The 23457-nt window shown below is 31.5% G+C and overlaps 5 protein-coding genes across 5 annotated transcripts; 3 read left to right on the top strand and 2 right to left on the bottom strand.

The window, feature by feature from the left end:
- Positions 1–6118: 6118 nt before the first annotated feature.
- On the top strand, positions 6119–7228 carry MONOS_9149 (uncharacterized protein; the record flags this gene model as incomplete). Its single annotated transcript, XM_067879617.1, has 1 exon — positions 6119–7228. One exon carries the CDS (start codon positions 6119–6121, stop codon positions 7226–7228), a length of 1110 nt encoding a protein of 369 aa, XP_067724144.1.
- A 1034-nt stretch (positions 7229–8262) lies between these two features.
- MONOS_9148 (uncharacterized protein) lies at positions 8263–8945 on the bottom strand (the record flags this gene model as incomplete). The annotated part of the gene is made up of 2 exons (XM_067879616.1): positions 8263–8455; positions 8551–8945. 2 exons carry the CDS (start codon positions 8943–8945, stop codon positions 8263–8265), a joined length of 588 nt encoding a protein of 195 aa, XP_067724143.1.
- Positions 8946–10538: 1593 nt separating this feature from the next.
- On the top strand, positions 10539–11798 carry MONOS_9147 (uncharacterized protein; the record flags this gene model as incomplete). Its single annotated transcript, XM_067879615.1, has 3 exons — positions 10539–10603; positions 10697–10990; positions 11288–11798. 3 exons carry the CDS (start codon positions 10539–10541, stop codon positions 11796–11798), a joined length of 870 nt encoding a protein of 289 aa, XP_067724142.1.
- A 7249-nt stretch (positions 11799–19047) lies between these two features.
- Positions 19048–19710, bottom strand: MONOS_9146 (uncharacterized protein; the record flags this gene model as incomplete). Its single annotated transcript, XM_067879614.1, has 1 exon — positions 19048–19710. The coding sequence occupies one exon, from the start codon at positions 19708–19710 to the stop codon at positions 19048–19050; it is 663 nt and encodes a 220-aa protein (XP_067724141.1).
- A 1825-nt stretch (positions 19711–21535) lies between these two features.
- Positions 21536–23457, top strand: MONOS_17859 (uncharacterized protein). The gene is made up of 3 exons (XM_067870820.1): positions 21536–21775; positions 21842–22341; positions 22401–23457. Exons 1-3 carry the CDS (start codon positions 21751–21753, stop codon positions 23163–23165), a joined length of 1290 nt encoding a protein of 429 aa, XP_067724140.1. The 5' UTR covers positions 21536–21750; the 3' UTR covers positions 23166–23457.

The raw sequence follows: 23457 nt of genomic DNA, 5'->3' as shown, positions 1-23457 counted from the left end.
TAATAAAGGTGATGAAAAATTGAATTAAAAAGAATTAATATCAGAAAATGAAAAAGATGATATTTTGTTTTTCTCGTTTTATTTTTCATACACTAATAATTATCAAAGAATTTTTATAAATATGACATTATTCATTATATAACATTATTTCAACACAAGAAAATTTATTATCAATTATTTTTTTTGTAAATATTTCAATTTAACGAAAAAAATGTGATGTGTAAAAACAAGTTAAAAAAAAAGAGTTTCTGAAGTAATAAAATAACCAAAAATGTTAAAAAGAAAAGTTTAAAAACAATACCAACAAGGAAAACACTTGATTTCAAAAACTCGTGGAAACACAAGCAAAACATTGATCAAAAAATAAAACTTAATAAATTCAGATCTTTCTTTTGAAGAATTAATTTTCAAAAATATTTGGCATACAGCCTTATAGAAATATATTATTTGATTAAAAAAATATTCTCATTGAATACAAGCTTCTATTTGAAGCAATATACGAAAAAAAAATTAGTGTCTTAGAAAAAACTGGGTTCAAATGAAAATTGGTTTGAGTTTTTTGCAGCACAATATTTTTGAAGTGAAAAAAAAAATACTGTCGCAATTAGCTAAAATGAACAAGACTTGGATCAAATAGCCTTTTTATTTTGCTTTTTCCTGAACTTTGATTTGTTGAATTTTCTTCTTTGATATTTTCGATGTAATTATCCAAGATTCTTCGATAAAATCTTTTCTTCTTTGACTTTAATGGAAGAGTTTCTTCAATGTTTTCTGTTTTCTCTTCGGCTTCAGAACATTTCGTATTTGTTCGAATAATAATTCCTTCTTCCCACTTTTCCAAGAAATCTTTTATTGTGAGCAGTTTTCCGTTCAAATCATAACGATTTGTGTGACTGGTTAAGAAAATGACAAGTGTTTTTGCAGTTTTCGAAAAACTGGTTCTGACGATTTATCAAAAACGCCACTTGCATCAAATGAATTCTTAATGACTAATGGTGCGAATGTTGTCTGCTGAAGCCTTTCTGTTGGAAGAAACGGTTGAAGTTTGTTGGATTTCTATTGATGAATATGAAATTGATTTATGAACAGCAAACGCACCTCTATCGAGATCTTGCGAAATATGTGGAGTGTGAGGAACAAATGTGATGACATCCACATTTAATTCCACAAATTTTCACCAGATTATAGGGTTTGCATAAGAGCTATGTGAATCAATGAATAGCAAACATCTCTCATAAGTTAATTTCATTCTTTTCTTTGGAGAGATATAATCTGGTTGACAGACGAATTGAACAAAATAACTCATTCCAAATGCTTAGTTCACTTTTTCTAATTATTTAAAAATTATTATCATTTAGCGAGACTTCATCTATCATGATCGATTAATATTAAGAAAAAACAAATAAATAATAGGTGCAATCATTGAAATAATTTGTTCTTTCGTGTATCTGTTCATATAGCTTTCAAATATTAATGTATTCTGTTGTTTGCTTGTGCATTTTTAATTGTAATTTATTTTCAATAAGAAAAATTTCTTTATTTCAAATATTTGTTTACAAAATCACAAATTAATTTTTAATGTCTTTGCTTGGGAACTGCGCTGACAAGAAAAGAATATATCGCCTTGAAAGTACTTGAATAATCATTATATAGCTTGTTCATGGTATAAATAATATTGATATTTGGAATTTTAATTTTTAATTGATAAAAATAATATTTTGTATTCGGTCTTGGATCTAAACATCACAGAAACGAAATGACTGAAAAAATAGATGCAACATTTGATGTATTGTAATTATTATTGTTTAATTGCACTAACACGTGAAAGTCATATTGAACATTCTCCAAAAGATAATAATTTGAATATCATTTTCGCTGAGTTCTATTTTTGTTCTGAAGTGCATTTGACATTTCAATATAGTGAATATGATATTGATAGAAGAATCTTCGAATTCTCGATTTCAAAAAAAATATGAATGAATATTGTCGAAAAATTGAGAAAAAAGGAATATAAAAAGAAAAATGAAGATAGAAAAAATGAAACGCTATAAATTATCCTTTACGAATTCTATTTTTTATTGAACCATTTGGATTCCACGAAATTATTTTCATTTTGTGAACCCTGTCTTCTAAAAGTTGGGATGAAAAAAGAGGAAAACAAAAAAACACTAAAAAATTAAAAAATAGCTTTATTGGCGTTGGGTTGCATCTTTAAAATTCGTGAAATAGTATTAATTAATTAATTTCTTTTTCTTTTCTTTTGCTTTTCTTTTTCTAACGTATTTTATATATTTCATTTTTATGATTGAAGAAAAAAGTGAACTTTTTCAGAACGAAATCAAAGATATTATCTTATATCATAGGGAGCATCATGACCTGATGCAACTTGAGCAATTATCATCTTGAGAGTTTTCAATAAGATATTATTCATATATAAAAATTGAAAACACGTTGTTGTCTATCATATTCATTATATTCGAAAGGCAAGAATAAAACAGGAAGAGCTGACAAGATAAAGGATTGGAAGAGAGAGAAAGGAGAAAAGAAAGGAGGAAAAGAAATAGAAGCAAAGGAGCTTTGCAATAGAGGGCTGGATGTGCTGTGTGATTTGCTGAATTTCAATTAATCGATGATCAAAAAACTTGTTGAGATTCAAAGAAGCCTGACTCAGATATTTCGAAAGGAAAAGAAGAATTGCAGAGAAATGGGTTATTGATTGATTCATTCTTTGAGTTGAGTAATGAAAAGTTGAGCATTAAAAGTTGTTAACTTGTTAAGAAATGGTACGATTGCTGATGCTTTCAATGTAGTTTTTCCAATATCTTTTGTTCAACAGTAAATTCTGAGTTTTTTGTTGTATTTGATTGTTTCGCTAATTTTCAATCTTATTGTTAAAAATGTGAACTTTTGAAATTGCTGAGAGATAAGTGCAATGAGTTCACATTCACATTTTTTTCTTGAAACCTAGTTTATTAATATAAAGGATTGAAGAAATCTCAATCATGTTTTCGTTTCATTTGTTTTTTTCATAAGCTGTTTTGAAATAAAACCAACACATGTTTTATTGTCAAAATGAAATGACAATATAACGTTCATAAAATGAGTTTCATCAATTATATAAACACGAACGTTTCAATCAAAGCCAAACAGAAAAAACTACCTTCTGCATTTCCTGGATAACCTTTTGTTTTGAAAAATTATTTAAAAAGGGAAAAAATTAATGATCAATTCGACTTGAATTTAATATTCAAGAATAAAAAGATAATGAAATTGGAAAGCTATCAAAAATCATCGTTTTTTCATTTATTTACCCTCTCATCATCTTCTTTTATCATCTCCTCAGTCTTATGTAATGCAAAGGCACAATGAACTCCTCTATGTATGCACACTGCAACTCTTTGAAATATCCAGCCATTTAAATATTATCACTTTATCTTTTGAAAACAATATCTGAAATTCATTCTATCTGTTAATTGCGTTTGAAGCAAATTTTATAAATTGAATTTGAATTCATTTCCTTTAATAAAATGAATAATAAACTTTTTCAGTCATTTCGTTTCTGTGATGTTTAGATCCAAGACCGAATACAAAATATTATTTTTATCAATTAAAAATTAAAATTCCAAATATCAATATTATTTATACCATGAACAAGCTATATAATGATTATTCAAGTACTTTCAAGGCGATATATTCTTTTCTTGTCAGCGCAGTTCCCAAGCAAAGACATTAAAAATTAATTTGTGATTTTGTAAACAAATATTTGAAATAAAGAAATTTTTCTTATTGAAAATAAATTACAATTAAAAATGCACAAGCAAACAACAGAATACATTAATATTTGAAAGCTATATGAACAGATACACGAAAGAACAAATTATTTCAATGATTGCACCTATTATTTATTTGTTTTTTCTTAATATTAATCGATCATGATAGATGAAGTCTCGCTAAATGATAATAATTTTTAAATAATTAGAAAAAGTGAACTAAGCATTTGGAATGAGTTATTTTGTTCAATTCGTCTGTCAACCAGATTATATCTCGCCTTTTCTTTCTTTCCAATATTTGTTGAAGCAGAACAATCAAAGAGTAATGTTCGAATAGAGAAAAGTTCGTCCAACCGTTAGTATTGCTCCACACATCAAGCGAAGGAGATAGAAGAGGAGTCAACTCTTCCGGAATGTTGGAAATCGGCCAAAGCACAATTGTGGGCAAAGAAAAACCATCCGAGACAACAGCAGCCACAAGCGTAGAGTTTCGCACTCTCGAAGGAGTAAGGCATTAGGCTGATGGAGACTCCGAGGATGTTGCAACAAGTTTTTTGTGACCATCAGATAATCTTAGTGATGTTTCATCCACATCAAAGATTAGCTCCCTTCGGTATTTGTATTTTGAATGCAAATCATGAAGCATTTCGTACCAAGGTTTCAAAATGTCCTGACAAGATGCTGCGAGACGTTTTGAATACAAAATTTTTAGCTTTTGTGATTTCAATTTGGGTTGATTTCGCAAGAAGGAATAAGCTGTAGATTTTGATATTTCTTTTTTTGGTGAAGCATCTACTGAAATCTCTGAATCTTCATCTTCAATCGCATTTTCAATCTAAATAGGATCAAATAATTTGAAATTATAAATATTTTACAAACCAATTCTTTTGTTTTCTTCACTGTCAGGTTTGTTCCACACTTTGCTTCAATTTTGATAACGTCTGTCACAATTTCCTTTTTTTTCCTTGCGCAGTGATGATGTCCTTCACACTTTGGTAAAATCCCTGTCATTTTGAACAGCTATCACTGTATGTTTTTTTTTTAATGATCATTTAAAAAACAAATCTATTTTATTGGGAAATGACCAAAAAAAGTCCATTTTAAGCAGCCAAAAGACATTTCAAGTTTTGATATGGGTCATTCTTTAAGAAAAGTCGTCAATGTTTAATATTGATATTAATCAAAAATTTCACATTTTTTCATAAAATTTTGTAAACATGCACCAAACTTCACAAACATGGAATCAATATCTAGATAATCCTATTTCAGACATTCTAAAGAAGATTCATGAGTGGTAACATTATTTTGAGAAAAATACGAAAAAAAATTTTTTTATTTGAAAATTTAACATTTGCGACTTTTCAAAAAGAATTCCCCATATAGGTAGTATTTGGCTAAATGAATTTTTGTTTATTCTATATGTAAAAAAACAATCTATCATGTTATTTTCAAACGATAATTTCATTTACGAAGAGAACTGTTGCCCTGAAATCAAATTAGCACATTTGTTCATTCATTGATGACAAAAACAATTGTTTGTGCAAATAATCTTTGTTTCTAATATCAAATAATATCTTACACAAGGAAATTGAAAAAATGTGCCAATGAAAAAAAGTTGCCAATAAAGACACTAACCTATGACCCGATTCAAAAATACAAATTTCTATTTGAAAGTGATATAAAAATTTTTGTTTGGAAAATTTGAAATTTTGTTTTACACATATTCATTTCAAACACAAAAATAAATGATTTGTGAACAAAGTTCTGATTTTAAATTTTCTTTTCGGTGAATATTGCAATCTCATAAGTTATCTCTAGCAAATTAATTAATAATTTTTTCGAATTGATATTATTTTCCTTTAATAAGGTGATTTTCAGAAAACTGATCTTTCCTGTCTTTCATTTTGCGATAAAGAACTTGTTGCTTTAATTATCATGATATATTTCTTTTGCTTCAACGACAATTTTGAATAATTTTTGCATATGTTGAAGAAATATTATTATTCAAGGTTACCATAAATTCGAAAGCTACAACAAGCCATAGTTTGTGGAAAGTTGTTGTTCATTTTTAGGGTGTGTTGATCTGTTGGAAAACAGAAAAAAGAACATTATCTGGAATGTTGAGCAATCTGATTTATCTCTTGACAGTAGTTTTTATTCACTCTGAGTATTTATTGACATCGACTTCTGCAGTTGCCTACGTGAAAATAAACGGGGATGAAAAAAACAGCGGCTTGGAGATCGGTCAGGAAAAGCATTCTTTGAACAGTGCTTATAATTTACTTGGAGACGACAGCGCTTGTTCCTAAAGAGTTGTTAACGATTCCGCTCCACAAATCGCAGAAAAGATGGAACTGAAAAAGAGCAAAGGAATCACTATTGAAGGATGGAAAAGTGATGGAAGTGGTAACACTGAAGTTGCAATAAACTGCGATGTGCATCTAAATTACCATTTGTTCACTTGTTTAGAAACAGTAGTATTTAAATATTTGATATTTCATTTTCCAACCACACTTAATTCTTACGGTGATCAATCAGGAGCTTATTTCTTTTTGATTGGATCATTCGGTGATAGTGGATTTCTGACAATCAGCAATTGCAACTTCAAACGTCCGCAATATGGAAACTCTGAAATTAATGTGGCTCTTGTTCATGCATCGGGAGCTTTTTTGAAAATGGATTCAGTAACATGTACTGATGAACGTATATTTTCTTCGTTTTCCGTTGACCCCTTTGAAATAGACGCTGTTACGGAAGTGGAGATAAACGAAGTGGAGATAAACAAAGTGAACGTTCAAATTAAAGCAGCTATTGAGATTGCTGACTATCATAATGAAAAATCAAAGATTACTGTTGATGGACTTAAATTAAGTGAAGTGAAATCAGAGAAAGGGTATGCAGCAGGGTTACGTATTAATTTGAGGAATGAGGAATCAACAGTTGCCATTGGTCGAACAAGCAAATGCACATTCAAATCGTGTTCAGCACCGGAAGGAGTATCTGGAGCGATTGTCATCGAAATGCCCAAAACAACATCGAATCTTCAGCTTCCAGCAACTAATAATTTGTACATTGATGGTTCAAATACAGCTGGCTCAAAATCAACATCTCTATTCATTTCTGCCCCTGATATCGAAGAATTTTGCCAACAAGAAGATGCATTTGAGTTCGCGAACGATTACGGCGAATCATCTGCTGGATGGATAAAGGCAGCTGTAAATCTTGAATCAGAACCAATCGATGTTGTTGAAAAATATGTCAAGAAACACAATAATCCAAAAAACGATCTAGCAACAGAAGATAAAAAGAAAACAAATGCAGGAACAGTTGTGGCAATTGTTGTTCCGATAGTGGTCGTTGTTATTGCAGTTGTCGTTATTGTGATAGTTATTGTTGTTGTGAAGAAGAAGAAATCCAAAAGCAAAAGTGAAAGCAATGAACAAGAAATGAGCAGTTAATGGCCAAACAAACATTTTCATCCAAAATCTTTGGTGAATTCCAAATAATATCCTTCTATTTTGTATTTGTTATTCCATGTATATTCATCTCTTGAATTTTCGATTTCTTTCAATTTTTTATAGTATTTTGTTTTTTGGTATTATTAAACATCAAATCCTTTTTTTCTCATCGACTTTTTTATTTGATAATTCATGACAACAATAAAACTTTTATTTTCAACTGTGAAAAATGAAAGAATCAATTCATATAAATTGAAACCTTCATATCACAAAAATTGTATTAATTCCATTCATTAAAATTTCATGAGAAATTGAAAGACTCTATTAAGTCTTCCTGAAGAAATCTTGAAAACGACCATTCCTTCAAAGGATCCTTCTCGGAATTCTCTATTCTGTGGATTCACACCCGTCGAACAATCTCGCTCTTCTTCTGTTCCGACTTCTTTTGCGCAAACATCGTCTTTCGCTTCTCAATCTCCTCCTTGATTGTTTCTTTCTTTTCCACGATCGTTTGTTTTTTCCCTCCTAACTGCCCAATCAGTATGTTCATTTCTTCTCCACATTTTTCATTATCTTCCGGGCAGTTTTGTATATTCTTCTTCCACAACTTCCGCCACAGGATCCAGAACCGTTCTTTTCCAATCATTAATGAATCACAGACATTATTCCTTCTCCAACGTCTCCTCCTCCTCCTCAGCTTGTTTTCTTTTTCCATAGCTTTTTGCTTCTCATACATCATTCCATTTGTTCCTTATTCTCTCGATATTCTCTTTTAACTAATACACAATCTAAATATCACAACGCTGTCATCCTCATGCTTGCTGTTCACTTCTCTTCGCTTTTTTGCACAGCCCCCACTGCAAAATCAACGAAGTCAAAGATGGGCTGCCTTCTTTTTACCAAAAACAACAAAAATGTTGAAGCAATCTTCATCCCTAAACCACCAGTTTCCACTTGCTATTCGCACTCATAATTCCATATTTAATAGATTAGCACTTCATCTTCTTTACCTCCCCTCCTCCTTCCTCTGCCTCTCAGCGCTTCTCCAGCACTGCCAGCGCAATCGCTGCTGGAGACAGAATCTCATTCTCCATTTTTTTACCCAACACATTCTGTGCCTTCTCCGCTATCTCATCCACTTCACACCATTGTGCACTTTGCCCCATTGCTCCGTCATAAAATTCACCACCATGCTCATCAATTGCGGAGATTGAGACATCAGCTGAACTATTTTTGTATGAATCAGAAATGGATCAAGTTGGTTGAAAATCAAAGAGAGCGCATTCACATCCTTAGCAGCAAAGATCCGATTGCTCCCAGACTTCATCCCAACCTGTGCTGCAAGTGACGGAAGCGGTGCCACCAGCAGAACTGAATGTATTTTCGAAAGCACCACATCGTGAGTACACACAACATATCCCCGCAGCCTCTTCAACTCTCTCAATTCCGATTTCTTGCACTTCGCGAACACCTCAGCCGCATCTCGATGTTGCACATAGCTGATGCGATGCAGATGATACCACAATGACAGACGCATCTGAAGGGTCAATTTCATGAGCGTTGAATGAAGATGATGACAACTGCTCATCCCATGCTGAATTATCTTAGCTTTTCCTCTTTCGGAATAGCAAAGTGAGCCTAAGAACTGCTGCAGATGAAGGGATGGACGAAGAGATGTCTTCCGCGCTGCATTGAGAACACAGACAAGCATCTTCATTTGAAAAAAAATGTTTGTCAGCTGAGAAAAAAAGTCACTTTTAAGTGATAAGAAAACAAAGAGGATGATTTTTTCAGATGATGAACTCTAATGAGATGGAATGGAAACGCAAGAGATATATTAATGAAAGAAAGTGGTTTGCGACTTGAATCATTTTTTGATCAAAAAAAGGAGAAATGAACACTTTTCTGAGTTTTTAATATCATCACACCTAAACAAAAAACCAGCATGTTCAAAGCGTTTAATTTTTTCCATCATCTCTTCTTGTTCAATGAGGAAAGCTTTTTGGAGAACGTTCAGTTTTCATGAGCAATGAAATATGAATATTTACATGGTCATAAATTTATAATTAAACATGAAAAAACAAGAATATTCTTTAGCAAATGTTTTTTAATAGATGAAATAATATGAAAATTCGTTTCCTCACTGAAATATGAAACATATTTACAAATAACATATATGAAAAAGAAGTTGAAGTAACAAAATTGAAGTACACTGAAAACATTTTGATAACAATTTTTGAAATTAGTGAATTCCAAATAAAAGTTGACAATTCAACTGAAATCAACAAATTTGATTCTTATTTTTCAAAGACGACTTAAAATAAATTTCCATAAATAGCATTATTCAAATGAAAATGGAAAATTAATGTTTCCTGTCTTTTCATATTTAATGATTATTTGTTTGATGAAAAGCGAAAGCTTTCGACTTTTTTTCCAAAAAGAAACAAATATCAGTTTTCGAGATAATATAGAAAGAAATTGCTTGATTAAAAAATTTTGTTCCACTCTCTTCATGCACAAAATATGGGTGATTTTTTATGGGATCATAAAATCGTTGCATCGTTGATCTTTCAATAAGTAATTATTTTTGTGGTTGTAATTATTAATTAAAAAATTTGTATGAAAATTGCTTGTGAGATTGTTTTGGAATTTGAAAACGTGCAGTCGATTGATTTAATAAAAATTTTCATTGTGTTTTAAAAAATGCTATGGCAAATTTGATCGTTCAGTTATCTTTTTTTCCTTGAAAGTTTGTGGACCGGAAAAGAGAAGAGATATGAACATTTTATGCGAGATAGAAGATAATATTTCACGTGGTTTCAAGAGTCAGTGACAGCGAGGCATGACGATAGAATGGGCAAGATGATTTTAAAAAAAGCATCTTTGAAATAAATGTATTTTCCAATACAACATATGAAAATTATGATGTATGTATTTTTTATTATTCTTGTTCATTTTGAAGATATTTTTATTTGTTATCTTCTCAGAGTGCAAGAATCTGACAAATTATATAAATGACAATTCATTTACTTTTCTGAGGAGAACATTAGAAGGGAACTGGATTCCGATATACAACTAGCAAATGAGAATTGAAGATTTTCTGAATTCATTTTGGAGAGGTGCTGGAAAATTAATCCGACGGAAAATCATTTTGATGAGAATGAAAAGAAGAATGCCAACAATTAGACAGCTCTTGGAAAGATAAAAATGAAGAAAAAAATTTTTCTGAAAAAAAATGTGGATGATGGTGTCAAAAGAAGGATATTTATGTGGGAATTAAGGATGATGGAGAAAGGAGCACAGGGAAACAATGGAAAAGGAGAATGACAGCATCGGTGATTGGACAATCCTCTGCATTTGCGACAGAAAGGACAGGTGTGTCCATTTGAGGAAATTTTTATATTCAATGTTAAACTTATAACAATTATTTTTTTGTATTTTTTTAATTATTTTTCTCACATACAACAGCCTTATTTTTATCGAGTGCCTTTCTCGGGAACAATCCATTTCAAGCATTATTTTTACGAATTATATGGTTTCTTCTCCGTCTTCTTCTCCTTCTCCTTCTTCACCATTTTCACCATCATCTGCTTCATATGCATTGGATGTCGGGAGTCAGCCTCATTTTGAGCATCCAAGCAGCAGTGCTTCTGTTCCAATGCAACAAGAAGAAGACAGACAAATTCCTCTATCATCATCTTCTTCCTCATCTTTCTCATCTTGTTTTTCTTCTTCTCTCAAAAGTGCATATTATTCTTTTATGTATATTAAAAAACCACACGTTTTCAAAATTAGAGAAATATTTGCTCCTTTCAAGAAATTCTTTGAAAGAAAACGTGGGCAATAAGAAAAAGATGATTTAAATGAAACAAGAAGAAAAAGTTAAAGGTTTCGAAGAAGATTACATCGCGGATGACGATTTAGGCTGCGAAATCAAAATGTCGATTATATTCAATGTTCATAAAAAAGACTGGTACACAACGTCAATCATCATCTCTTTCTTGTTCGGAACCTTCTTGTGCTATGCTGAAGAAGCAGATACTGATGATGCATGGCAAGAAATCTCCCCCTTCTCCATCCCTCTGCTACGCCATTCCCGCATGAAGCAAAACCACTCATTGTCCGTCCCACAGCAGTATCCCAAAGCAGTTCTCCACTTCCACCTTGTCCCTCCTCAGTCGCAGCCCCACCAGCTCTTCCAGCAGCTGCGCCATCCGTAACAAAACTCGCAGCCATTCTTTCTTCCCCATTGCAGACTGCACAGTCTCCACTCACCGCTTCAGCCCTGCCCCTTCCGACACCTTTGCAAACACCCCCGCCGATACCACCGAAAGCACCTGCACTTGATCGTCCAGCTCAGGCTTCATCAGCGCAAGGTTCCGGCTCACTGCCTTCGCAGCTGTTCTGTTCTCTGAGGGCGATAGAAGCACTTATCTGTCGGATGAAACAAGCACATCTTGCAGCTGCAGGAATAGCGCGAAAAAGTTGTTTGCTGGCGCGCCTCCGGAACAGAAGCGAACAATGGCAGACAGCATCCAGACAGCCGGGATGCATCTCGAAAGTTTCGTAGCAACAGCTGGTGTGACGTTCGTGGATTGAACTCACTCAGAAGAGACTCCATTTGATAGACGTGATCTTAATGCAAGCCCCCTGATAACGAATATGAAGAAAAAGATAAATCGAAACAAAATATGAAATCATGCAGAGCTTTTATCGCCTTTTTTCGCGTGGCTGCTTCCACCAGGAAGTTGTTCGGCGGAAAAACCAGAAACGCAGATGCGTCGGTCTCCCCCTTCTCCGACTTCAATCACTCAAATTCCTCAAAAAAACATCTTGATCTTCTTCTCAGAAATCCCTTCAAGTTAACTGTTGGAGCATTTCCGGAACATCCGGAACAATACTATCAGGAAATATTCGCTCTCTATTTTCGGCTGCTGCAACAGAACACCCTTCAAACAGTAACGTGTCGCAGTGCAGGAAGAACAACAGCGCATCTCCCATGAACAATTCATGAACAAACTTCCCAAGACATCTGTTCCTCCGCAAATTCCTTCAGGAACAGTTTAACCAAGTGAATAATCACCTTCTGCACAGTTTCACTCTTCTTCTGCTCCTGCTTCACTTCCACGTACTTCGTCTTTTCATTTTCCTCCTATTTCTTCTTTTTCAAATTCTTCTCCTCCCTCTAATTCTTCATTTCCTCGCTTCTCAAGCACAATCAAAACAATTACTTCTATAATCGGAAGAATCTTATCTTCTGTCTTCGACCTTTCCGCCTCCAGCGCTACCTCCTAATTCTTCCCTTCATCACATTCTCCAATTACTTCTCTCATCACTTCCTCGGCCAGCTTCACCACCACACGCCTAGACTGCAGTGATCGCCATATTTAAAGCGACGGATCAAATAGATCATAGATTGAAGAATGAACATACACATCCGCCTCCGCAAAGATCAGCTTGCATCCCGACTATGGAATCACTGACGCTGTAAGCGAAGGAAGCTGTACTATTACCAGTGGAACAGAAAGCTTCGCAGAATGATTCACATCGTGAACATACACAACACACCCATGAAGCATTGCCCACTACGTAACAACATATCTCCACAGCTTCTTTAATGCTCTCAATATTGACTTCTATAAATTTATTTTTATTCAGCCTTCTTCATTTTGAACAATTCGCAGCAACAACTTGATGTTGTCAATTGCTGCAACCAACTTTTATGAAGTAGCCGCATCCTGTGCTTCAGAAATTTCGATGAAAAGCACTGCTGCTAACGATGAATAATTATCCCCTGCTGCCTTCTTCGCTTCGTTTCTCTTACACACTATTGTTGAGAAAAGTTAAGGATATTGAAGACAAAAAAAAATAATAGCGAAGAGACGACTGTTGAATTGTCCAGGTCGCAAGATTCTTTTTCAGATAAGCCAACAAACAAGCAAGCAGCTCTGTCGGCTTCATAAATACGATATCCGTATTCCAATCACAATGTCAAATCAACCAGTTAAGCTCACTTTTTTTTATGCGCATGAAAAGAAAGAACAGAGTTCATTTGAGCGAGAAAAGAAGAAGAAAAAAAAAGATGATTGAAAGATATTTATTGAAGCAAAAACGATTGGAAATGTTATTCATGATTTGAATCTGAAAAAAGAAGCAAATAATTTCTTGATTTAACAATATAAATGAGCTTATTTTGAGAAGTTGTAATTTGGGCTTCGTTTTTTTCGTTCACTCATCGTTAATTGTTAAATATATGTAACTTTTTGACAGAAATTTACAATCTTTGAACAGTTAACAGTGAAACTATCAAAAGTTAAAAATTACCAAATTATTTTCCAAGATATTTAATATTTCTCTTTTTAGGTTTTAATATATAAATTAGGAAAAATGAAGAATCCCTTCAAAAAAAAAAAAAAAAAAAAAAAAAAAAAAAATGAAAACATATAAATATGAACAAATTAATCATTTGCCTCAATTCGTTCAATAACAGTGATTTTTAGAAGTGAATGTGACAACAAATAAATAAGCTTTTATCATGTCATCCTTTTTGCAGCACAATAATTTTAAATACGAGCTTTCAAATAAAATAATATATTATTCTCTATTTAATATGGGAACGGATTGATCAACACTAATTGATTAATTAAACGTTCTCAACTTCTCAAAAAGAATGTCACATTTGGAATGAACATTGATTGTAGTCCTGAGCGACATGTGACAAATTTTGCCACTTTGTGACACTGGTGATCGACTTTTTCACAATTGTCTTTTGATCGTAAATAATTTTTTTTGGAAATCCAATTTAATTTTCCTCATTGTTTCGAATATTTTTATGGAATAATGTTTATCATTAATTATTAATTTCTTTTTTAATGAAATAAATATTTTTGGAATTTAAATAAAAAAGAATAACGATGGAAGAACAAAGTCAATAATGGTTTTGTGACGAGATCAGTGAAACTGGGAATTAAATATGCCACTGGATGTCACTTCTGTCACTGACGTCACACAAGCCAGTGATTCGAAAATGTGAGAATATTAAGCAAAAATACAGAATAATCTGTTAATCTCCAGAAATGTCAATTATTTTGTTTCTTTGTGTGAATAATCTAAAATTTTTCTTTTGAAAATTTTCATTCTCCATTTATTTCAAAAAAAAATGAAATTCACTTCCAAAAAGAAATGTCAGATAACGAATCGAAAGGCTGTCTCATTTGATGTTACTCGAAGGAAAATTTTTTGGTTTGTTCGAAAATAATTTTGAAATATTTTTGTTTATTTTATTCATAAGATTGCTGAAAAAAATCTATCATTAAAACCTCAAAATTTTTATATTTTATTTTCCAGAATAACATTCCATGTTTTATTCGTATCATTACTGAAGTTCAACGAAGTTGATTGAGGAAATAGCAAGTTTAAAAGGAAAAGACCAAAATTCACGTTTTGTTTTGTGAAAAAGTGGTTTTGCATTTCACACTTGGTAAAGAAAATGCAACTGATTTGTCGAGTTCATTTCATTAATTGAACAGGAATTGCGGAATTTCTATTGTTCGAATGTGGAACATCCGCATGATTAAAATACAACGTGACTTTTTCTGTATTCACCTGAGATGTGTTGTTTTTCATTATTGTGACAACTTGAAAATCTATGTTTTCAGTAGAATACATTAACTGTTGAAAATTCATAGCTCCTGTGGCTTGACAAGCGAGCGCTTCAACTTTTCCTTCCCGTTTCTGATTTTTAAAGACAAATTTTCTTTCTCATCCTAACTCCAGTTCAATCTTATATTGAACTGCAATGATTGTTTGCATATAAGGGAAAGTACCTGAAGAATGCGTAACAACCAAAAAAAGAAAAGAGGGGTTGCAGCTTCATGGATTGAAGAAATCCATGGAGAAGAGGTCAAACTGCTGTGGAGGATCAATGTAATCCTGAGCACTGATTTCAGAATGCATTCATAGAAAAGAAGAACAAAACTGAAATTCTCTTGAGAAAGATCATAAAAAAAGATTTGTGGAGAAAGAAAAAGTGATATGGAGCAAAATATTTTGCTTCATGCATTTTCATTGAAAAATTTTGCACTTTTCATAGATTTTTTGAGAACAACAAAACACAATAAAAATGGTTCTGTATTTTGACATTCGTGAAATGTAGGAAAACTTTCAGTTTTGATTTCAACGATGCCTGATTTCGGATATGAAAATTAAATTAATTTTGAAATCTGAGAAAGCGAAATAAAGATTTGAGCGAAACAATTATTTCATGCTTTGTTCATGAAAGCTTGAAAGTCCGTATTTTCCCCCATATGCTCACAATTCTTTTTGTCTTTGTTTTGCTTTTCAAGTTTCACTTTATTTTCAATAAACGAAATATGGATTTATTAATTTTCTTTAACCTATTTTTATCTATTTTCTGAAATGATAAAAAACAAAAATAAAAATAAACGATAAAAACTCAATCACATAATTCTGAGCATTTCATAATTTTAAAACCCGTAAAACAACTTAAAGTTTCTCATGACGATTTATCATCATCATTTATTTTGTCAAAAAAAAAAATAAATAAATAAATAAATAAATAAATTAAACAGTTAATGAAAGCTTGAAATAAAAAATTCGTTTCATTCTTCTTCCAGTTCTTTAAGCTCTTTCTTTTTCAATTTTTTTCATTTCACTTTTTTTTCTTTATTCACCTCTTTTTTCAATCGCTTTGAAGAAAAATCTTAAATCCTCAAGCATTCACATTACAATTGGTTTCATATTGTTAGCCTCTGTATTTCCTCCAAAATAGCACCAAATACTCCGCCTTTTAATAAGCCTTCAACTGTTACAGGTACAATGATCGCTGCTTCCCTTGTCAATATCAAATAATGAAAACTTATATCCTAATTGCAATCCTTTGACAGTCTTAATATTTGCACTATGCTGCTTATTAGCTCAGAGTTTTCTTCTTTCCTCGATTAGTGATCATCAAAACAAAACTCTTGCATTTAATACCATCTTATCAAACAATGCTCTTCCCCACTTTCTTTTCTTCTCTTTTCAATCACTTCTTTATCCATCTTCCAATCCACACACTTTTCAAACTCATCCAATTATCTTGATGTCTCTCTTGCAAAATGCAGTTCATTCAAAAAGTTTGGGTTTAACTTTCACTTTTCTTCCACCGGAAAAACATAAATTGCTATAAAGATTGACAGGTTAGCGAGTGAGATTGCGATGTGCATGAAAATATTGGATGATTTCTGAAATCTCATTCAAATATTGTTTGTTTTTTCATGATTTTTGTAAATAAAGAAGAAAAATATATTTCTATTAAATACTCATATTGAATGTTCATATATAATCGTAATGTGTGCACTCAACGCTTTCATAATCGCTTTCGCTTTTGCTTTCTTTTCTATTCTCTAACTCAACAATCGTTTTCTTGAATCTTTCAATCCGAATGAAACAAATGAAAAATAAATAAGAATAATATTCAACTTTTTTGTTATTTTTGATGTGCTTCGACAACAAAAAACTTATTCTTTGATAACAATATATTTTTCACTGTTCATTTTTCCATTTCATTAATTCAAAATTTGAAAAGCAAATTTAAATTCTTTTCCATTCATTATTAACATCTCTTTGTTCATTTTTTCAATTTTGACTTTCTGCACTTGCTCTTTGGAATCTTCCAGCTCATAGAATAATTCTTCAAAAAAAAAGGAAAGAAATCCAATCATCATAAATTCAAATACAAAATAGATTTCATACCACATAATTTATTATTGCAGCCCATCTTATGCGTTTTTGCATATATGCTGAAACTGGAAGGCATAAACCTGAAAAACAAATAATTTGAACGTTCTTGCATTTGGATTGATGAATTTGCACAAAATCACAACTTTAATCGGAAAAGAATACAAATTGATTCAAGCCAACCATTTGTGCATTTGCATTGTTTTCATGGCATTCAAAGAAAAACAAGTTTTATTCTTAAAGAATGCTGTAATTGTTTGTAGGCCTTTGCAACAGACCGACATTTCACAAAGGACTTCGATAAGTCGACAGACAAGACAGTCACAAAACTTTTAATTTTTTTATTTTTTCAAAGAATATTTCGAAATAACTCATTTTTTTTAAAAATTATTCTACATTATTTTTAAAAAAAAAATAATTCTTTTAGCATTTGATAATAAACAACATTATTTAATAATTAATTTTTTCTGGAATAATTACCAAAATTGTATTTTTTGATGGGTTATCGACAGATCCTTAAAGAGATCAGTCTGTCAAAAGATCAGTCCGTCGAAAGATCAGTCGGTGGAGATCACTTTGTCAAACACTTCATCATCTTCTTTTTCATATGATTTCTTTTTTGAAATTGACTTTCAATTATGTTATATATAGAACAACAATTTCGTTAATAAAATAGGTGTTTTTATAAATGAAATAGTACGTTTGTTTGAGTACGAACTTTTTTTAATTTGGGGTAAAATATGGACTTTCAAGCTTTTTATGCACAAAGCATGAAAAAATTGTTTCACTTATAACATTATTAAACTTTATCAAATTTCAAAATAAATTTGATTTTCATTTCCTTCAACAGGCATCGTTGAAAAAAAAACAAAAAGTTTTCCAACATTTCATGAATGTCAAAAAAAAGACCCATTTTTATTGTGCTTTTTGATATTAAAGAGTTAATCGAAAATGCATAATTTTTCAATGAAAATGCCTGAAGTGAAATATTTTGTCCCATTTGAACAATGCAATTCAGCTTTTTTTTATTTTATCCGTTTCTATTTTTTATGAAGGCTGAAGAAAACAAATTAACCTCAATAATAGAAATGATATTGATGGATCTTGCAATTCTTTATAATATTTTTGTAAAACTGACAAAAAAAGATAAACTGTACAAAAAAGAAGACTCATCAAAGGGCATGTTCAATTTCACACTTAATTAGGAGGGTTTTTGTTGTTGAATTTTACCGAGATTACAACGAAAGACCAAGGAAAAACTGTTAATTTCTGTTAGTGACTTATTCAAGCTTTAAATGATTGATTAGAAATCTTAGCACGAACGAAGAGTTCAAAAAATAAAATGAAAATTTGATATACAAAAACAAAAAAAATGATGATCTTATCACGCAAGATCAGAAATGAAACTTTCACACTTGAATCATATGAAAATCGTAATTTGTGTTTTTTTACCTGAAATATTCGTTGTTCCATTAAATTTGTGAAAGCATGTCACCAAGTTGCTCAGTTTTTGTTAATCGATTCATTATTTTTGTTGAATCAAATGAATGAAAGTTATTGCATAACAAATAATATTGTTCATATCATTCAAAATTTTTTTGTTTGTTTTGATTATAATGACTTGCAATTTGAAGAAAAATGAAATTTTTTATTAACGGGTTATCAAATACTTAATGTTTTTTTTTTGTTCAACAAATTTAGAGAAAAGGAAAAGGTATGACAGGAATGAAAAGCCTGTTGTTTTCACTCAGATTTTCCATTTTCTTTGCCTGATTTGCGTTTTTAAAATAGAAAATATAGATTATTGTTATATTTTTTTCAATATTTTATCTTATAATTTTTGACTTATTATTGAATCATATGCTAACATTTGTGTGCAGTTCGAATTAAAGAATAAACAAATAGTATAACAAAAAGCAATGGCGTTCACAGAAGGTTAAAAAATACCTAAAAGTTTTTTTTTAATGCTTCTGAAATAAGATCTGCAGAATCAAAAATCTCTGTTCATTCATCCAGATCGAGATTGAAATTAACTTTTTTGACGCATGCTTCTTTTTTCCATTCATCAGCTCTGGTGCCTATCCCCTAATGCACTCTTCTTTGAAGTCATCCTCATCCTCAAAAGCTGAAGAAGGCAAAGGATCCTCCTCGTCATCACTTGCAGATGTGACAACAGTTGACGAAGAGATGGATGAGGAATCTGAGTCATCATCAGATAATAAGTCAGAGTGCGTTACAATGCAGATAACCATGTGCTCAGAGAATAGCACAATGTGAGGACTCAGAGTGGAGAGGGAAGATAATCCATTTTCCATCTCATCAAAGGAGTGGAGTGCGAGATTGGCCACCCAGAACAGAACTTGAGCAGCTGTCTGCTCCCTCTCCTGAAGGGTCCCAATAGGCATCTCCTTTGTCTTGTTCAGCCCATGAAGCAGCATGAACAGTGAATCCCTCAGATCCACAATCAGCTTCTCATGTGGTGATGAGCAGGCCATTGCATCCACCAGATTCGACATCGATGAAGTGGTGGGGCACAGACTCTCTGATCGAACAAATGTTGAATCTGAATCAGTGGTTGAAGTTGATGAGACAGATGGTGAAGGAGTTCGCTTTCTTGTTTCCTCCTCATCATCAACCTTCTCCAGCATCCATTGAGGGATCTTGTCTGAATCTCTCCCCAAAATATATTCAGTGGAACCACTCTCAGAGATAAGATGCTCTGATGGCTCCGAATGAATCATCTCTTTTCTAAATATTTTATTCTTTATCCAAACTTTGCTAATCTCCTCCTCCTCTCTCTCTCTTTTCTCCTCTATTTTTTCTCCATCGTCGTCTTCACAAACGTTTCATCAAACATTGTTTGATCATTTCTCATTGTATCATAAATAAATTTTTCCAGGTCTTCTGAGTGCCTGTGATCAATTGTTCACTGAATTTTTAAAAATTTAAGTAAGGAAACATATTTTCCAAATATTAATTTGTGCAGAAAATACCATATGGGTGATTCTTTTTGAAAAGTCACAAATGTTTAATATTCAAATATATCAAAATTTTCATATTATTCTCAGATTTCTGTTTTCATTCACAAAACTTCACTAATATGAAATCTATTTCTGGATGATGCTATTTCAAACATTTTCAAGAATATTCATGAGTGGAAACAGAAATTTGAGCCAAATATGAAATTTGAGATTTATTTGTTAATAAAACATTTGTGACTTTTCAAAAAGAATCACCCATATCTTCAAGGGCCATTAGCAAAAATTTGAGTTTTTCTGTCTATTGCAGTGACATAATGAAAAACAAAAAGAACATAAAATTTTCAGCTTGAAAGTTACCATTTGTCTGCAAACAGGAATAACAAGTTTATTATAAAAAAATGTCAAAGAAACAAAAAATGTGCATTCCTCTTTCTTTCACATCGACGAGAAAAAAACACACACTCATTTTATTTTTCTGTGACTATTGTCTCACGACAATTCAACTTTAAAATAAAAAAATTAATTTCTTTATAATTTAAAAATATTTATTTTTCGTAAAGAACAAAAGCAGATTATTTAATTATTGAACAAAAGAATGAAAACTTCGGAGTACAATTATTTGTCAAACCTGTGGTCTGATATTCATTTTTTTAAATATATTTGTTTCATTGAATTCCAAGGTGTTATTATTTTTCAAAAATCGTTTAATTGACAATAATCAAATTATTGAATTTAGAAAAATTTAACTTTTTCATATTGAATAAGAAGAACAAACTTGAAACAATGAATTTTGCTCAATTTGTGAAATGTTAATCGATATGGAAATTCAGAAAGCTTTGCACACAAAAAACAATATGAGATTTCAAAAATATGGAAATACTTGTCGTTGGCACATGTGGTGCAATTGAAAGCATACTAATTAATTATCTTTCACGAAAGCTGCGTGATAATAATAGTTATTTTTTCAACAATAATATGATCAAATCAAATAATGTATTTTTTTTTCTTTATTTTTTAAAAATAAATTATTTATTTTTATTTTTATTTTTATTTTTTTGTTTTCTCTAAAATTTATTAGAAGAAAATAAAAAAAAGGTGATTTATTAATTTATAAAAATTAAATAAAATAATAAAAAAAAAAAAATTAATCTCGACACAGTTTTATCCTTTCGACCGACACAGACTGCTAAAAATTTCCTTGTCGCAAAGGACTAATTTAGTGTTTGATCGATCATTTTTTATGTGGCTGATCCTTTTTGAATTCATGTTTTCGTTCGAGATTTGATCAAAATTTTAAACTCAAAGAGATTTCGAAAAAAATGAGTTGAAATAGGGAACACTTGTTATTTATGATATTGTGATTGGAAAAACAAATTTTGACACAAATCCCATTGAGAAGAAATTTTCGATCAAAACTAGAACGAAAGTTTGATTTCAAAAAGGATCAGCCACACCTTTCTTTTCATTTTGATGAGGGATAAATACAATTTCTGAAACTCGACGACAGGCAACGTCTTTAATTTACACATTTTATAGATGAATAATTTTTATATTCAAAAGTGTTTTTTTGAACTTGACAACCATTAGTATTTTTCAAATTTGTGAAATCTTTTCTTTTCTCCATATTTTCTTGTCTGAATTCCAAAACAGGAAAGGGTGGTATGAGCTATGATTTTTTCACGTCTTTTATTGGTTTTAATATTTCAACCATTTACTCTGTTTTTTATTCCTTTGTTTTATTGAAAACGGCAAAATATTGATTCCTTCTGGTTGCACTGTCTTTGTGAAAAGATACTGGAGATGGAAGACACCGAGGAATGTTTTGGTGTGTTCATTTGATTCTATCAAAGGAGGGGAAATTGCAATTTATTTCTGGTTTTTTTTGCAAAAGAAATGTTTCCTGGAATAGATTTTGCAGAAGAAGAAAAAAGTCTGCTGAAGGAGGAGATGAACGGAATGCTGAAGAATATGGACAAAGAAGAATTGAAGCATTTTTTCTCGAAAGAAGAATTTGATGAAAATTATAAATTGATTGAATTGAACAATTATCCTTTTGAAAAATCCCTCATGTTGCTGAAGCATGTTGGAAACGAGAATGAGAAAAAATTAAGAGATCTTCATTATTTTTCAGATATTTCCCTGAAGAAAAGATTTATCAGGATGATTGTTGAAGAGGGAAAGAAAAAAGAGGGAAAGGATGAAAGACTATTGGTTGATCTTTGTGAATGCTATTTATTCTGGTGTACAAGATATGATTTATTCAACGATGGTCTGCTATTAACTTGCGTGAAATGCCTTCTGAAAGTTGCATTGAACAAGGAAGAAAACGAGGAAGCACGAAAAGAAGTGGAAATGGCTTTGTTGGCGCTAAGAATAGCTCATGTTTATCGTGTATGATAATTTTGAATTCATTTTTGATTTTATTTATTCTCTCTCTCTCTCTTTTTCAGACTGTGCCAAAAGAATTGTGTTTAAATGAAATCAAAGAAATTATTCAATATCATCAAGAGCATCACAATCTTACACAACTTGCGTATCAATCGGCTTGGCGGTTTTCGATTACCCTATTATTCAGGAATAGAGAGTTGGAGGAAGTTATTGTGAATAAGCTTCATTTTGCAAGAGAGGCAACAAGAGAATTGGAAGAGCTGGCAAAGTGTGTGGATTGGAAGGGAAAAGAAGAAGACAGAAAAGGAAAAGATTCAAAAGAAGAGAATATTTTGGTAAGATGGCTTCATTCGTTAGCACTTCCCTTAGAAAATTATCTGTTGCGAAATGAAGAACTTGCTGGGCTTATCAGCTGCATTGTTCAGATATTTCGAGCAGCAAAGGACAATTGCGGAGAAATTTCTGATGAATGCGTTCATTTGATTCTAAAAACGACAATTGAAACATTCAGGGAAGTTGATTGCTTGCTGAAAGAAGGAGCTGTTGATACGGCTTTGGGTGAGATGCAGCGATCAACGTTGAATGACAGGATGACATGTGAAAGCATATCATTTTTTAAAAAAATTATAAGACTATTGAAAGGAATGGAAGAGGATGAAGTGGAAGAAGGGAAAAGAAGAGAGTTGAAAAGGAAGGTTTTTGAAAAGATGGAAGAAGAAGGATACGAAGAGATCATCATCAGCCTTTATGAAATAATGAATTTTCTTAGACTGCATCTCAATTTTGAATTATCGTTATATATTACAAATTATTTTGTGAATGTTTAAGGAAATGCGATGAAATGAATTTTGAAGCTTCAATATTATATATTTATTTATGTTTTTTATAATTTCTTTTACTGCAAATGACTGTTTGGAGTATTCTTCAACGAAAATTTTAATGGATTGCTTGATGAACAATCAGCTTGCGATGTAAATGTTTGAGAAAAAGAGAATCATATTTATTTTTTAACTCAAAAATTGATGTTTTTGCTTTTGTTTTTGTTTTTGCAACTCAAAAGTTTGCTTATCTTTTTTTCTTCATTTCACAAAAAAGAAAATATGTGAATTTTCAGCTTTT

This window comes from Monocercomonoides exilis (genome assembly GCF_001643675.1).
Source record: "Monocercomonoides exilis strain PA203 chromosome Unknown scaffold34-1095894, whole genome shotgun sequence".
Classification (NCBI taxonomy): Eukaryota; Preaxostyla; order Oxymonadida; family Polymastigidae; genus Monocercomonoides; species Monocercomonoides exilis.
Note: the sequence above shows the minus strand (reverse complement) of the source record. Positions and strands in the feature narration are given on the sequence as shown.